Below are 16,662 nucleotides of genomic sequence, written 5' to 3'. Positions count from 1 at the left end.
CGTCAATAAAACTCACAAAATACATATTTATTCCTAATGATGCTACCCTTACTGGTCCCCAAACATTTGTATGAACATAGTCAAGAAACCCCTCTGTCTTGTGTGTGGCTGTCTTGAACTGCACTTTATTCTATTTCTCAAAAACACAATACTTGTAGAAATCAAGTTTACATGTTTTGATACCCTTCGACAGATTTCTCTTATGAAACTCCATCATCCCACGCTCACCCATATGCCCTAACCACATATGCCACAAGACTGTATTGTCTGACTCAGACTTTACGATTGCAATTCCATCTACAACTGTGGAACCTAACAGTTTATAAATATTACCTACTAGCTTCTGCCATTTCATCACTGTCATAGCACCTTTACTCACCTTCATTACTCCACTTGAAGACTTGTAAATAAACCCATTACAGTTTAAAGTCCCCAAAGATATCAGATTCTTCCTTAAATCAAGTACATGTCTAACATCACACAACATTCTAACAACACCATCAAACATTTTAATTCTGATATTCCTTATTCCAACAACTTTGCATGAAGCATCATTACCCATCATAATAGAACCAAAATTTATTGAGTTGTATGTGTTAAACCAATCTTTATTGGGTGTCATATGATAAGAGCATGTTGAATCCAAGATCCAAGAATCTATAAGATGATCTGAACTGGATGAAACCGACAACATATCACCATCACCACTCTCTGAGTCTTCTTCTACCACTACATTCGCAAACTTTGATGAATCCTCTTTATTTTTCGATACCGAGCCCCATTTCTTCTTCTCTGGACAATCTTGTTTCATGTGCCCCATTTTTCCGCACTTATAACATTGTATGTCATTTCTCTTCCTGGATTTGGATCGAGATTTATTGTTACTCGATTCGTTCCGAAACTTGTTTCTCCCACGTTCCTGATTACTCTTTGCCACAAGCCCTTCACCCTGAGAACTCTCATCATTGGCTTTCTTCCTCTGATTGAATCCTAAACGAACACTTGTGATCTCCTCCAAATCAAGAGTTTCTTTTCCCCACATCAAAGTTGTAACCAGATTTTCATACGTAAAAGAAGTAGGAAGAGAATTCAATAACATCAATGTCTTGTCTTCGTCTTTGAACTTCACATCAATTCACTTCAAATCACCGATGATCTGATTGAACACATTGATATGTTGGCTTAGATCTGAGCCCTTTGTCATCTTAAGACCATACAGTTTCTACTTCAGATATAACTTGTTCGTCAACGACTTAGACATATACCGACTTTCCAATTTCAACCAAATTATCGTCAGTGATTCCTTATCCATGACATGGTACATCACGTCATTAGCCAAACAAAGCCTGATAGTTGCCAAAGTCTTCACTTCTAAATTATTCCAATCCATGTCGTTCATTCCTTCTGGTTGTTTTCCGTATAACGCCTTCACCATACCTTGTTGAACTAATAGATCCTTAACCCTCCTCAACCATAAACCGAAATTCCCGGATCCATCGAACTTGACTATGTCGAACTTCGTAGAAGAAATCCCAAACATCGAACCTGGCGCTCTGATACCAATTGTTGATTTTTGTGCAACGATTTATGGTGAAATTAGAGAAAAAAGAAAAGAAAAAAACATAGATTTAACATGGTTCGATAGATTGCCTACATCCACAGGAACAAGGAAGAAGACTTTCACTATATCTGAAATTAGGGTTATATAAAAGGGTATTTATACTAACCCTTAGGTAATGAAATTCCAAAAATACCCTTGAACCGTACCACGGGGGGTGATGTCCCCCTCACCTCCCAACCTATCGTTCACCCACAACAATAAAAAATACAATCTTGAATGGCAAATTCTATCGCTTTGCTCCGGTATTTGCCCATTTTTCTCTATATATATTTCACTCAATATGAACCACATACTACAACAAACCTCATTCTTGATTGAGATTTGTTCGTGGTGATTAGCCTTATCTCCTTAAGTTGAGGTGTTCATTAAGGAGAACAAAGTTCCATATAACGAATGTGAAATACAATCAGTATAGGTACTGGTGAGTGTAAGATACTTGAAAGAAGATAACATCTATGGTCATGGGAAATCTATTGCACATTTAGTGAATTTGTTCTATGTTCAATTAGATCTGTGGTTTTTACAACTATTTATGGTAAACTTTGTAAGTGATTTTTCATGTTTATATATATCATGTGTCTTTTTTGTGATTGCAATTATGATATCTGGACATCTTATATTCAAAAATTTTAATTATGGAAAAATTGAAATTTTAGGCATAAAATTAGGTCCACATATTCACTTATTGCCTAGGTAGTTGCCATGGGTTAAGAAATCATTTTCTATTGTTATTAGAGTAGGATAAATTTAAAATTAAAATTTTCTATTCCTACTTAATCTTGAGTCATGAAATTGTAGTGAGTTTGATCACTCATAAAAAATCCATCATATACTTTGTTGGAAATAACTATCCCCATTGGAAATCTTGTATAGAATTTTTCTTGAAAATATAAGATGAACAAGCTTGAAATGTTTTTGAATTTGGTTAGGAATCTCTATTAATATTGGATGGAACTGGTAGATTCATTAGAAAAATTAAGCCTAAACATGAATGGGACAAATTCAATATGAAGGAAGTGAAGTAAACAACAGGGTTCTCCATGGCATCTTTAATAGTATCAGTCCTAATGAGTTTTATGGGATAGTAACATGTAAATATGTTAAAAGGACCTGTGATTTATTATTTATTACTCATGAGGATACTTCTACCATGAATTTGTCAAAATTTTAATGCTAATGACCAAGTTTGAGAGTATTGGAATGCAAAAAGGTGACACTTTTATGGTTTTTATGCTAGTTGAGTGGTGTTGTCAAGCTGACTTTCTATCTAAGAGAGAAGATTCTTGAATTTATTTATTTTTTATATTTTAAAATCCATTGATTTCTTTTTGAGAGATTTAGACTTAAAATAATTGCCATAATGAACATGCTCAAAGCATCTAACTTAAATTAGTCCTAAGACCTTAGTTATGGATCTACCTTTCATTTTGAGCTTAATCTTAGGATAAAGAAATGAAAAGAATACTAAGTGCAAAATTCATTTTCAACTAAGATAGAGTAAGAGATCAATTATATATACAAAGAGATTTAAGACTTGTGGATCATGAGGAGAGTCTAAGCAAGATCATAATAAGCAAGTCGTGAGCATGAAAGAAGATAAATAAAGTTTATGGAGATAGCTAGAGAGAAAGCGACCATAAGGAAGAAGATTTGAAGTATTCGCATCAAATTCAAATGGAAATTGGAACTCAAACTAATGCATTAGCACCAACCTTGACTTTGAGCTAAACTTTGGGTAGTCTTCCTTGAGTACTTTCATGGTGACTTCCACATATAGTTTTGAAGCCTACTAAGTTAACAATCTAATACTTTAAACCAATTTTCAGTTTAAGTCAAATAAGAAAGATATGGTTTGAATTGTTCATGAAGAAAATGAAAGTTAAGGTTTATTTATTTATGGTTTGAATTGAGACATTGTTTTTAGTTTCTTTTGATTCGATGAATGTCTTTTTGTTATATTATGATTTGTGTGAGTGACACCACCTTAATAAGAGGCTAAAAAGCCATCCTAAGATATGGGAAACCTAGGATTAGAAACTAGGAGGAACAATGGGTAAACAAGAGTAATAATGAAACTAATGAATGGTTTAAGGCATGATTCATGAGATTTTCATGATCTCCATATTAGTTGGATTATGAGATAATATGGTAGTATACTAATCGATGATAGTGAGTGCTTCTTAGCATTCTTTCATCACTAGTCATCCTTGTATCTTTATTGCTATCTATCCTAAGGTAAGGCTATAAAGAGTATAAAGGATTATAAAGTTAAGACTTGAACCTATATTAAATTTTATTCATTTGATGATAATTCAGAATTTGAATTAAGAAGGGAAAAATTAAGTTTCATATGCAACTTTGAGTATAGAATTCAGATTATCTTGATCAACCAAGGATCCTAAAAGCTCTAAGGTCATTGTAATTGAGAAAGTCTTGTTCTCTTTAGTCTCAATTCAGAAGTTGGATTATGGAAATCTCTAGACTTGAGTTAATTTAATTAAAATTCAATATTTTTTTTAGTTGTTAACTAGTTTTCTTGAGTTAATTCTAATGCATAAAATTAGTTCATGCTTTTTTCTTTTTAATTCTAGGATTTGGGTAAAAAAAATCATTTGATATATCATTGATAGTTTCCATAGGTTAATCTTTAAGGGTGATACCCAAAATAATACAGAAGTTGTATGACTTTTTCTCTAGTGTTTCTTAACCAAAGTTACTATGTATTTAGGCTAGCTTGGTATTTATGGAGAAAACTTCCATAGCATATTGACTCTTGTTGAAGTAAGATTTAAAATTATCAAAATCAAGAATTCAAGGGGAATTTTATTTGCTTGTAAAAAAAAAAAAAAAAAAAAAAGATTTGTTGTGTTAAAACATAAAGGAACTACATTCAAATTGAATGGGTAATAATTTGATTTAAAACTTGGCATGATCTAATGGATGACCTAGGTTAGCAATATGGATCACATTAATCAAACAGTAAGTTGGTCACCTTGATATTAGTTGAAGTTATTTGATGTTACTATTATTATATCTTGTTTAATATATAAATGTTCTAGTTTCCAATTAAACTTTGGATAATTTTTATGAAAATTTTATCTGATGTGAATTTAATATTTAGTTTTTCTTGAATTATTTATGATTATTGTAATATATAGAGTAAAATTGTTAAAATTGAACAATTTACATATGAATGTTATCAATTCTTGTTATATATATATATATATGCACAATTTTAAAGGGCATTTACATTAAAAAGGACATTTTAGATGCTCATATGGAGTGCTTGAGCTGTTTATGATATGAAAGGGTGCTTAAATAGCTCAAGAAGAGGAATAATGGAAGGAGGGTTTGAGTGCTCTTTAAGTCACTTCAAGTGTCCTTCTAGTGTTGCAACATTTAAGTGTTGTTAACATTGGTTCAAGATTTGCATCTAGTGCTCTAGCTTGGACCATTCAAACGCCTATGTTTTTGGCATTGTTTTCTCACTTTCACATGCTCTCTTGGGTTTCCAATCATCTACCTCCTATTTTTAGTCCAATTCTTATGTCTTTTTACATCAATTATTCTTAGATTTGATTCCATGGGATTGTTCATGGGGATTTCCTAACCCTTCTCATTGTTCAATTTCTTAGGTTTGCTTTCACATCTCTTTGATTTTTAGTTTTTCAAATTTCATAGGGATATATTTTGGTCATACTTGTTAGAGAGTTTCTCACTCTCTGCCTCCTTCCTTAGAGCATATATTTGGACATCCTACTATGATTTATAGCCATATGTCTGTGGATTATCTCATTATTCCTCACTTTTTTCATGAAGAAGTGTATAAACCTTTATCACTCTTTGCCTACCAAACAATTTAAGCTAGTTTGAGCTCTAGACCATTTCCCTTGCTAGATTGTTCGAGCTAGATTATTTTAGTATTACATGTTATACATTTTAATTTATTTTTCTAGATCTTAAATATATGATAATTTATGTTTTGGTGTATTTTGCATAAGATGGTATGCTTTCGACATCATTTTCGTTACCTTTGATGTTATATTTTGAGTACATGTGATTTCCATTAATTTACTTTGTACTCTCTATCATTTTTGTGACAAAAAAGAGAAAGAATAGAATAATTATTAATTGCTAATTGACACTATGAACTTTGGATATTTTTGGATCTACTATGCTTGGTTATTGATACTTGGCTATGAATTATTGGTTGATTGGACAACATGATCTTTGGTATGTGATGTTGACTATTATTGATTGATTATGCTTTTTCCCACACATTGCTTTTCACAGGTTTTGTTGTTTGTGTTTAGAAAATAATTTCTTGATCTAGATTAAAGGGTGCATGCAACTAAGATCCAAGGTACAACAACATATGCCTAATTTTCAAAATATTACTCTAGAGTGCTCTTCGAAGACATACATTTGGATTTGGATGTTCTCAAATCTTTTTTTTTTTTTTCTATTTGTAAAATTCTTAAATCCAGGAGACACTCTTGAAGGCCTCATGATCTTCTACTCGATGACTCTCTCTTGGATCTTGACAATAAAGAAGTGTGGACTTCTTTCTAAAGAGAGTGGTGGTTAGGGTTTCTCCTGAAAACTAAGTAAAAGACAATAGTGTACATGTCTAATCTTTAACCCTAAGAGGATTCATATAGATTCACATCTAGGCTTAAGTGATTAGGACCATCTCATTCTCTAGATCACTTGATTTAGCCCAACGAGTCCTATTTAATTAATTTTCTCAATGAGCTTCAATTAATTAAATATTCCAATGAGTCTTATTTAATTAATTAGTCCAGGGGTTTCAATTAATGAAATAACTCAAAATGAAAACACATAAAGGATTTAATTATAAGTCCCTATGCAATCTTGTGCTTCTACAAAATTATTCAAGAAAAATATTTTCAACAAGTTGATTGATTGATCTAAGTGGTCGATTGGTTGGATCAACCTTGGCTAAACATTCAAAAGATATAGAAAATTGATGTATAAATAACTTCTAAATACTTGGACTATTTCAACATAAAAGCTTAAGATTGAAATTTTTAACGATGAAATATATGTCAAAATATGGATTTTAGCCTTGAAATAAATTTTATCCAAGGTTAAATAAATTATTTAACATTCTAAAAATCTTTATAACCATGAATAACACTAATCAAAGGTGGTTTTCATTTAAATAGATTCTTCATCCAATTTATAAAAGAATACCCATTTAGGCACTTGAATGATTTTAGGCCCTTAAGTAAAATTTTAGTGTCATGTGAACCTGTTGTACCAATAACCTTACATAGATATCCTAGAAAAATAATTTGGAATACCATTTCTTTGAAGTCTTATCTTTCTTATTCGGCCATTTCCTTTTGGCTTGATATATTTTCTTGATGATCTCTTTAGAAATCATTTTGCATTCAAACATAAAACATTAGATTTAAACCTTATTTTGTTATTATCAAAGTTGAGATTAACTAAAGTTTGATTTAACAATATTTAAAAACGGTATCATACATGTTTAGATGGTCATACCATCTTCTACTAGAGATTTTTATTTCTAATTGATAATTGAATTTATGAAAAATGATTATTTCTCATTGATAAATTATCATTTTCATTAAATTAAAATATGTTATTATCTATTAAAATATGTCATTTTTCATTGATAATGAGTCATTCTTTTTCAATAACTTTTATTTTTATTAAACAATAATGATCCAATAATTTGTTAACCAAACTACGCACAGACAAATAGAAAAAAAAAAAAAAAAAAAAAAAAATTTAATGTGGTTCAACAATCAATGTGATCCCTACATTCACAAAGTGCACCAATACTCAAGAATCCACTAATAAACAGAACAAGAAGAGTAAACATGGTGAAACTCCCAAAAAAATCCTCTCAAATATAACTACACTTTTTAAAAACAAAACCTTAAATCATAAAAGGGTTAAATAAATATATAATAAATGAAAACTCATCAATTATCATATAATTTTTTTAGGAGGCACTGCACCCTTCAACCTCCATGAGTTAACTGGATAACTAGACCCCCGACATTTTGAGTAAAATACAACAAAACTGATTTAGGTTTTATAATCCAACATAATCTTCACGATGACATAATCTATTAAAATTGCCTTTAAAAAAAATATATAATAACAACAATAATAAATTAATAAATTATTGGTGTTTGGGTGTAACAAATATTTCATTCAAAGAGTTTTTGGCATAAAAAAAATTCATATATATATATATATGTTTGTATGTATGTATGTATTTCATTTTTTTTTCAAGGTGGGAAATAAGATATTGTCTCTGGTTTAGGTATGTTTAGGTCTTATTTAGAAATTGTTTTTTTAAAACAATTTTCTATTATATAGAATAAAAATGAAAAAGAAAAAGAAAATAGAAAAATATGTTTGATAATTAAAAAATATTTTTCTATTCTTAAAAAAAGGAAAATAATGTGTTTTAAATAATATCTTTTAATTATTTTTACTCTTTTTTTAAAAATTATTTAAAATAATAATTATTCAAATACAAAGAAGGGTTAAAAATAAAACACTTCAAATTAAGAAGATTTTAAGTTCCTAGATAGAATTTTGTTTTACATAGAAACATTAGAAAACAAAATTTTAAAAACTATTTTCAAAATCACTTTTCAAACAACCTTAATTTTAACCCAATTTGGAGCTTTTCATGATGAGGATATATAAATGGGGCATACCCATAAGCATGAGGGAACCTTCAAATCTCAACAGTATCTTTTTAACACTAAACAATTCCATGAATACAAATATACTAAAATCATGTATAGCGTAAGAACCCAATCCATAATCCCCAGCTATGTAAATTGCACCAGTTATCCAGAAAACTTCAACATTCAAATCCACAGGCAAGCTTTTGAATCATTATCATACAGGCACTCAACAAATGAAAGTAGGATACATTGTAAGCGTACTTTACCAATTATATATGAATCTACCAACCGACTTCCCATAAAGCATTAGTTTTCTGGTCCTCATAGACAAGCTGATGATCACTTTGTAGTCTTTCACACTTGGCTGACCAAGCTTCTTGGAAGTTGGAACGAATTTACCTACCTTTAATTCTTCCTTCTTCATTCTTCCTTCGTTTTAGGGCAAAAGCATTAATGGTGGACTTCAGAAGACCCACCCAAAGACCCAAGTCGCTCCATGTGGGGATCTTGGTTGGCCATCCATTGACTAGTTTGTGAGTCCACGGTCAAAACTAATCTCCAAAAGTTTGGATATCCATGAAGATAAATATTAAATCCTATCCTAACATTTTTTCCCAAATTTTTGAATATTTGTGTATTAATTTTATTTATATCCTAATATACATTATGAAATAAATTCTAACGAAGTAATATTGCATTTGATATTTTATTAAGGTTTTAAGTGATACGTCTATCTTGCGTTTGATTTTGAAATTTTTAAATATTTTGATTTTTAGGCTTGATAAATTTAATTTCATTTAAATATTTAATATTTTATTTTATATATATATTTTAATGGTGGATTATTTTTAATTTAATTTGGAGATTTTTTTTAAATGTTTAGATTTTTTAGGTTTAATTAAGCAGCTATTAATTTACAATTTACTACTTAAGTTTTAATGATATGGTTACATTTACATTATCATGTTATATATAACTTAAAAAAAAATTAATGCATTCAAGTGATTTATATTTAGTTATTTCAAACATTCAAAAAATTCATTAGTGAAATTATTAAATTCTTATAAATGTTAAATTGCAATTTAAAAAAAAATTATTAAAAGTTCTCTACTCAGAATCCTTGTAATTATTTTCTAAAAATATTTGGAATTTGAATTTCGGATTAATTTTTAATAATATTTAAAACTTTTTTCTCAGTGTTTTCGGCATTTTTATTTTCTTTGATTTGATATATTATAAAATTTTGTATGAGAATTGTTTCTAGAAGATAAAAATTTATCTATATATATGTTTATTATAATCTATAAGTTTCTTTAGATTGAGCCCAACGACCTTGACCCTAGCTCTTCATTTCAACAGTAATAATAACCCATGGCAATAGGAAGCAAACTTTACCAATGCATGAAGCTACTTGCCACCTTCCTTTAAAGCATTAGTCTTCTAGGCGTCAAAGAAGAGCTGGGAGTCGCTAGATATTAATTCTTAAAAAGAGACCCAAGTCATCTTTCTTTTTTCCTTTTATCCTTTTAGGGCAAAAGAATTTGGTCCTTTTTCTTTGTGGTGGGGATGTTGGTTGGCCATGCATCCATTGACTAAGTCCACTCGGCCAAAACTAATCATGAAAAGATTTAAAGATGGATCCATGAAGATAAGTGTTAGTTCCTAATCTATCTAAGGAAATACATTTTTCTTTAAACTATATATTCATGAAAAGTTTAGATATCCGTCGATATAAATATCGATTCCTAAAGCCATACAATTAAGAACATGCATTCTTCCTAAATTTTACTTTCATTTTCTCTCCAATAAGATGCTAATTGATTAGTGAAAAGTTGGCACAAAAAATTCAAAATCTCGTGAAACAAGAAAGAAATGACCAAAAATTAGGAGAAAAAAAATTGTTTCTGAAGTAGCATGAATCACGTGTCAAGATGTGAACTCGTACAATGTTGGACTGGACTTGGTCCAAAAGCTTTGGATGTTTCACACACTATAGTATTGTCTGTGATTCAAAGGAGTATTCCTTACTCTTTCTCTCTATATATATTGCTTAGTACTGAGGCTAACACATTCAGCAATAACAACTGAAAGTTTATGTGTGTTAGATTCATGGCCATTCTTTGTCCTTCCACTGCCATCTACCATCTTCTCTTCTCTTCTCTTCTTCTGTTTTTCTCATGTTATGTGAGCGGTATACCCGTCTACGGAGCAGAAGAGGGCAAAGACGGATTTCATTCCACTCCTGTAAGTTCACTGCTGCCAAAGAACAAATGCTCGGCATCTGCCAGAGGTGAAGTCCCTTTAACTCCCAAAATATTGTGTTTTCATGTAGAAGAGGGCATTCGATAGGAAAGTCTAATTGATGAATTGTATATATGTGTTATGTGTTGCAGGAGGATCTCAAGGGCTTCCAATAACACAAAAATATGGGCCATGCTCTGGATCAGGCCACTCCCAACCTCCCAGTCCTCAGGAAATCTTTGGCCGAGATGAATCCAGAGTTAGCTTCATCAACTCCAAATGCAACCAATACACTTCAGGGAATTTGAAAAATCATGCCCACAATAATAACCTGTTTGATGAAGATGGCAATTTTCTTGTTGACGTAGCTTTTGGCACACCCCTACAGAAATTTAAGCTAATATTGGACACCGGCAGCAGCATAACTTGGACACAGTGCAAAGCCTGTGTGAACTGCTTACAAGACTCCCACCGATATTTCAACTGGTCGGCATCCTCCACTTATTCCTTTGGTTCTTGCATTCCAGGTACTGTTGAGAACAACTATAACATGACATATGGCGATGACTCTACCTCTGTGGGAAACTATGGATGCGATACCATGACATTGGAGCCTTCTGATGTGTTCCAAAAGTTTCAATTCGGTTGTGGAAGAAATAATAAGGGTGATTTTGGCAGTGGAGTTGATGGGATGCTGGGGCTTGGACAAGGGCAGCTTTCTACCGTATCTCAAACAGCTTCAAAATTTAACAAAGTTTTCAGTTACTGTCTCCCTGAGGAAGATTCCATTGGATCGCTGCTATTTGGAGAGAAAGCCACTTCCCAATCCTCCTCCTTAAAGTTCACATCGCTTGTAAATGGTCCTGGAACCTCAGGGTTAGAGGAGTCAGGGTACTATTTCGTCAAGCTCTTGGATATAAGTGTTGGTAACAAGCGACTTAATATTCCCAGCTCCGTGTTTGCATCACCTGGAACTATAATAGACTCGGGAACTGTCATCACTCGCCTGCCTCAACGAGCCTATTCAGCACTCAAAGCTGCATTCGAGAAAGCAATGGCGAAATATCCTCTTTCCAATGGGAGGCGGAAGAAAGGTGACATATTGGACACATGCTACAATTTAAGTGGAACGAAAGATGTGTTACTACCGGAGATAGTGCTACATTTTGGGGAAGGAGCCGACGTACGTTTGAATGGAACGAGAGTTATTTGGGGGAATGATGCATCTCGTCTTTGCTTGGCTTTTGCTGGGAACTCCAAATCAACCATGGACTCCGAATTAACCATTATTGGAAATAGACAACAAGTGTCTCTAACAGTTCTATATGACATACAAGGAGGAAGGATAGGGTTTGGGGGCAATGGTTGCTCCAAGTGAGACCTAATGCATCCTTATCGTTTTGTCTGGTAATTAGGAGTGCAGATAGAGGATGTCCATTAGATGCATAAGGAGTGGGATAGCCCATTTCATGTTTAATTTGTTTGGTTTGCTCTTGTAATAAAATTTTGAGTGGAAAACATATTCCATTCAAATGTTTGTGGCTTGCATAATGTAAGGTTTGGAATGAATAGAACGCAGTAGTTTTATGTTGCTGAAAATTTATTGGTTTGGCAACTTCTTGGGTATCATGGATCAAAGCCTATTAGGAGAATGATGTGGCCAACTTGTTCAATGAATGCAGCAGCCTGCAATCGAGAGCGATTGAACCCCTTTTCTAAATCAAAACCTTTAACCCAATGAGCATGAGCACGTTAAGAGTTGTACAGTGTTAGCCAACACTAGAGATCAGGTTGGCTAACCTGAATCGTTAGGCCTGAAGACGAACCTGGAGTTCGACTCGAGTCTGCAGGTTGGCCCAAGCCCAGCCCAAAGTTTTCCCCTGACCCAATCCAATTGTGTTACAACTTACAACCCTTGGCATGAATAGGCTTCCAAGCACCTGCCAGGCTGCCACACACCTTGGCTATACGCGTGAGCTTACTAAATACCAATATTTTATTGCAACAAAACCCATAATATATACCAATATTTCATAACCACAAAACCCGCTCCGCTCACCGTGGGTTTGTGGTCCTTCCCTTCCCCTGCGCACTTTACCTTTTTCCCTACTTCCCCTTCGTCTTCCTCTTCCACTCTCCCTTACCATTGGTTGAAGGATTCAATCATTTTGTTCTTGACATGGTCTGATTTCACCCTTTCATCACAAGCATGCCTGCTTTAGTATGTTCGGGTACGTTGGCCAACCATTCTTGTGCCTCCTTGTTTATTTTCTTGATTTCCTCTATTGTCAGATTGAATGATTTGGATGTTCATGGTTTTATAGCCTTCGATGTCTATAATAATGCATCTTTAAGAGTTACCTATTACGCCTTCTAAAGCTTCCAAGTCATGAGTATCTTAGCCTAACAAATTAAGCATTGGGAGTAAGGCTGACTTAACAAGATCAAGTGTCTTTACTTGTCTAAGTGTCGCATGAGCTTAGGAAAAGACTAAGTCCGTGACATTAAGCTTTGAATCTTCAATATTTTTTGCATTCCTATTTTTTATTTAATTTTTATTTATTTATTTTATATATTATCACTCTATTACTAAAATAATTGTGGATTATCATTTTTTCTACTTTGTTCAGATGTGTAATTGTATTTATCTTATTTGAGTTCCAAATACATTAAAATCCACATTAGATGGACCGATTTTTTTTTTTCTTGGTTGTAAAAGAGAGCTCCTAAATTTAATTGGGGGTAAAAGTAGATTTTACTTTTTACATCATGAATGAAATAATTTATAAATATATATAAACATAATTATTCTGTTGTGTATATAAAAGGGTCTTCTCATTGAAGAATTGTAAGGTGAAGTGGAGTTACATCGTACACTCTAGACATATAAGAGTTATTATTGAAAATTAAAATTATCTTCCATTATATGATATAATAACATGTTTACTAATTAAAGCTAAATTATATTTGAAAGGAAGAGATGTGCAACATTTAGGTGGAGGGTAGTACTCTTTTCATTAACTTAAAGATAACATAAAGAATGTTTGGAAGAAGACAAATTATTTTCAAGGTTTGGAAAGACAAGAAGATTAGGGAGCAGATCACAAAGTTATACAAATTCAAGATTACAACTAACATTGAGTTGCAGAGTTGAAGGCATTAATATGGAATTTCTTGCCACAACAAACTAGTTTTTCTTAATAACCACCACTTCAATCTTACTCATCTTCCAAGCCACCATCTCCACCATTGAGTTGACCTCATGATGTAATTTACTATTATTTGTTGGTCACTTTTATTTTGGGCAATATTCAAATAGTACTTGGACATTGTTTGTTTCAAGTATGATTCACATTAATGAAACAAATGTTTTGATGTATACTTAATTTTTATAGTTATTATATTTTTAAGTTATTAAAAGTTTGATTTACATGATATCAAAACAATTCCTAAAATCAACTTTAGAAATTTAAAATATATTTTCAAAAACAGTATATTTTTATAACAAATTTTGAAAAAACTATTTTCTATTAAAAAAGAAAAATTTGGTATACATGTTTTCAACTCTAACACAATAATTTTTTGTTTTTAAAAATAAAAAACTGTTTTTTAAAAACAATTCTTCAAAATAAATTTACCTCATAATTTTTAGTAATATTTTCTAATATCACAGTTATTTAGAATAATTCTTTATTTTATGTAAAGGATATATATTTTATTTATTATTTTTTTTCTTACAAGAAAAACCAAAACACTCATGTACTAATTTAATTAAGTTGATTAAGGTCTATTTGGGATAATTTATGTTTTTAAGTTAAAACTTGAAATTGAAGTCAAAACTTATAGTTTTTAAAAAGTAATATTAATATTGTAAAATTTTATTCAATAATTTTTTTTTCAAAAAAAATTAATTTCTCAAAACCCGTCCAAAATCAGCTCTTAAATTGTTTTATTGAATTATACATAAAGAATGTTATAAAAATAAAAAATAATAATAAAAAATTATTATTCAACGATTTGTCTTTGTAGAAGCCACCTCCAAACTGAAGTAACATTGACTATGACATCGAAAAAGGCAATAACATGTGAAACTACCGTTCAATGAATGGCTGTAGTGGGTATGAAACAAGTCAATATATGGCAAACCACTTGAAATTATTTTCGAGTGGGTAGGCCTATTGGACAAATATATCTCTGCCATTGCAACTGACAATCATTTTTATTTTTCTAAGCACTTTAAAGATTTGTAGTGGCCACAAATTGTAGAAGCCTTTCTTGTGTTCACAACCTTTAGTGAAGTGGTCATTGATAGAAAGGCCCTCATCATGGTCATGTGAAACAAAACCTAGTAGTCGTGTTCTCGTGAATACGAACCAAGTCGTGTTCTTGAGAACACGAACACTCATAAGGAAAAGGGAATCATTTTTGTTATAACCCAAACTAGAATAGGATCATCTATGTTGTAAGAAGTTATTACTCGCTCCAACTGGGGAATGACACATGGTTTCTTAAAAATTATAAATATAAAAGGAGCACTAAAAGAAAAGACAACTAAAATCAGTGTACTTACAATTGGCGTTGTCTATGAGAACCGAAAAATAAAAGCCAGTTCCCAAACTGCGTTTCTGACGTGAAATGGCCGTAGGAAAAGACCTCATTTCTATGATGTTGTTAGAGGAATGACTACTAGATATGAAGCAGCAATGGAAGGAAAAAGACAAATTCTATAAAAAAAAACAAGTGGAAACCTTCCTCTCCACCACGAAGCATTGCGTCAAGAAAATTCTGCATTGCGAGTTGTAGCAAATCAGAATCTGCATTATACTTCAATTCCTGTAAAATCCATTAACCCGCAACCATCTCACCCTCTTGTAATCCAGGCGATACTACCTCATTCAGAATCACCCCCATTAGAAGTTGCAAAATGGGGCGATCCCCTTCCATCGTCACCCTTGTCTCACAGCCAAGCTAGTTCATACTCAAGCACAGGACATAAAGATGGAGACACCAACACCTTGTCAATTTCGGCAAAACGAAAGCAGATGTCATCCATTCAACCCCATTGAACACCTAACTCGACTTTTCGTATACTTGATGATATGGCGTCTATGCCATTCTCAATATAGATTTTACAGCACAAAGCACCCAAGCATTTCTCCATGCCGAAGTTCGACATGTACAATGGGACAATAGATCCATTTGATCACCTTATGCATTTTCGCTAGGTAATGACGCTCGAAAGCCATAACAATCCTTTACTATGCAAAATCTTTCCAACTAGTTTGCAGGGTCCCACACTACAATCAATTCTTTCCGCCAACTATCTAAGATGTTCGTCACGTATGATCTTTTCTCTATAAAGCGTAAGCAGAGCACAACCACTCTGTTTCATGTAAAAATGGAGCGAGACGAATCGATTCGCAATTTTATGAAAAGATTGGGTGGAGTCATACTTTAGTTAGATGGGGTCAGCATGGATACCATAAAGCAAGCTATTAAAGAGGCAATATCTGTTGGAAAAATTTTATATGGGCTAACATTAATTGAATAATTTGTATTTGCAAAAAAACGGGTTAATGGATAGTCTATTATATAATAAGCCCAATTAACTAGTGATCATATTTGGATTGGGTTTTGCATCTTTTGAGTAGAAGCTCAATTGAGCATCAAGTGTAGGCTATGGGTCTCATTGAAGCCCATTATGGGAGGGCCCAATGAGAACCCAATATTGAGTTATACTAAATCCCCTCTCTAATCTAGATAAAAAGTCTTTCTGTTTTCCCATAGAGCCATAGTTGTTATCAAGATCATAGATAGGAAGACTTGGTTGCAACAATCAATCACTTGTTTGTTTTTTTTTTTTTTTTTTTTTTTTTTTTTTTTTTTTTGTGATGGCTCAAACAGGTATGTTCTTTATAGTGATTTCCTACTATTAGTATCCTTTAATCATGTATGATTAATTTATATGATTATGTAAATATTTTACATGTGTGGTAGCGCCTGAGGTCCTACATGTGGTATCAGAGCCGAGGTCACGGGTTCAAACCCCAAGGGTGTCGCTGGAGGGGGAGATTGTTGGCAGATCGGAGGGTTGGCCGC

At 32.4% G+C, this 16,662-nt stretch overlaps 1 protein-coding gene across 1 annotated transcript; it reads left to right on the top strand.

Moving 5' to 3' along the window:
• The first annotated feature begins 10,378 nt into the window (after window positions 1-10,378).
• LOC117912236 (aspartyl protease family protein At5g10770-like) lies at window positions 10,379-12,173 on the top strand. Its single transcript, XM_034826749.1, has 2 exons — window positions 10,379-10,612; window positions 10,716-12,173. The coding sequence occupies exons 1-2, from the start codon at window positions 10,417-10,419 to the stop codon at window positions 11,939-11,941; spliced, it is 1,422 nt and encodes a 473-aa protein (XP_034682640.1). The 5' UTR covers window positions 10,379-10,416; the 3' UTR covers window positions 11,942-12,173.
• Window positions 12,174-16,662: the final 4,489 nt, after the last annotated feature.

Source organism: Vitis riparia, chromosome 4 (genome assembly GCF_004353265.1).
Source record: "Vitis riparia cultivar Riparia Gloire de Montpellier isolate 1030 chromosome 4, EGFV_Vit.rip_1.0, whole genome shotgun sequence".
Lineage (NCBI taxonomy): Eukaryota > Viridiplantae > Streptophyta > Magnoliopsida > Vitales > Vitaceae > Vitis > Vitis riparia.
The sequence above is the reverse complement of the archived record's forward strand: the minus strand, read 5'-3'. Positions and strand labels throughout refer to the sequence as shown.

Coding starts and splice junctions, on each gene's coding strand:
- LOC117912236 (XM_034826749.1), top strand. CDS start 10,417: ATGTGTGTTAGATTCATGGCCATTCTTTGTCCTTCCACTGCCATCTAC. Junction 10,613..10,715: donor ATGCTCGGCATCTGCCAGAG/GTGAAGTCCCTT, acceptor TATGTGTTGCAG/GAGGATCTCAAGGGCTTCCA.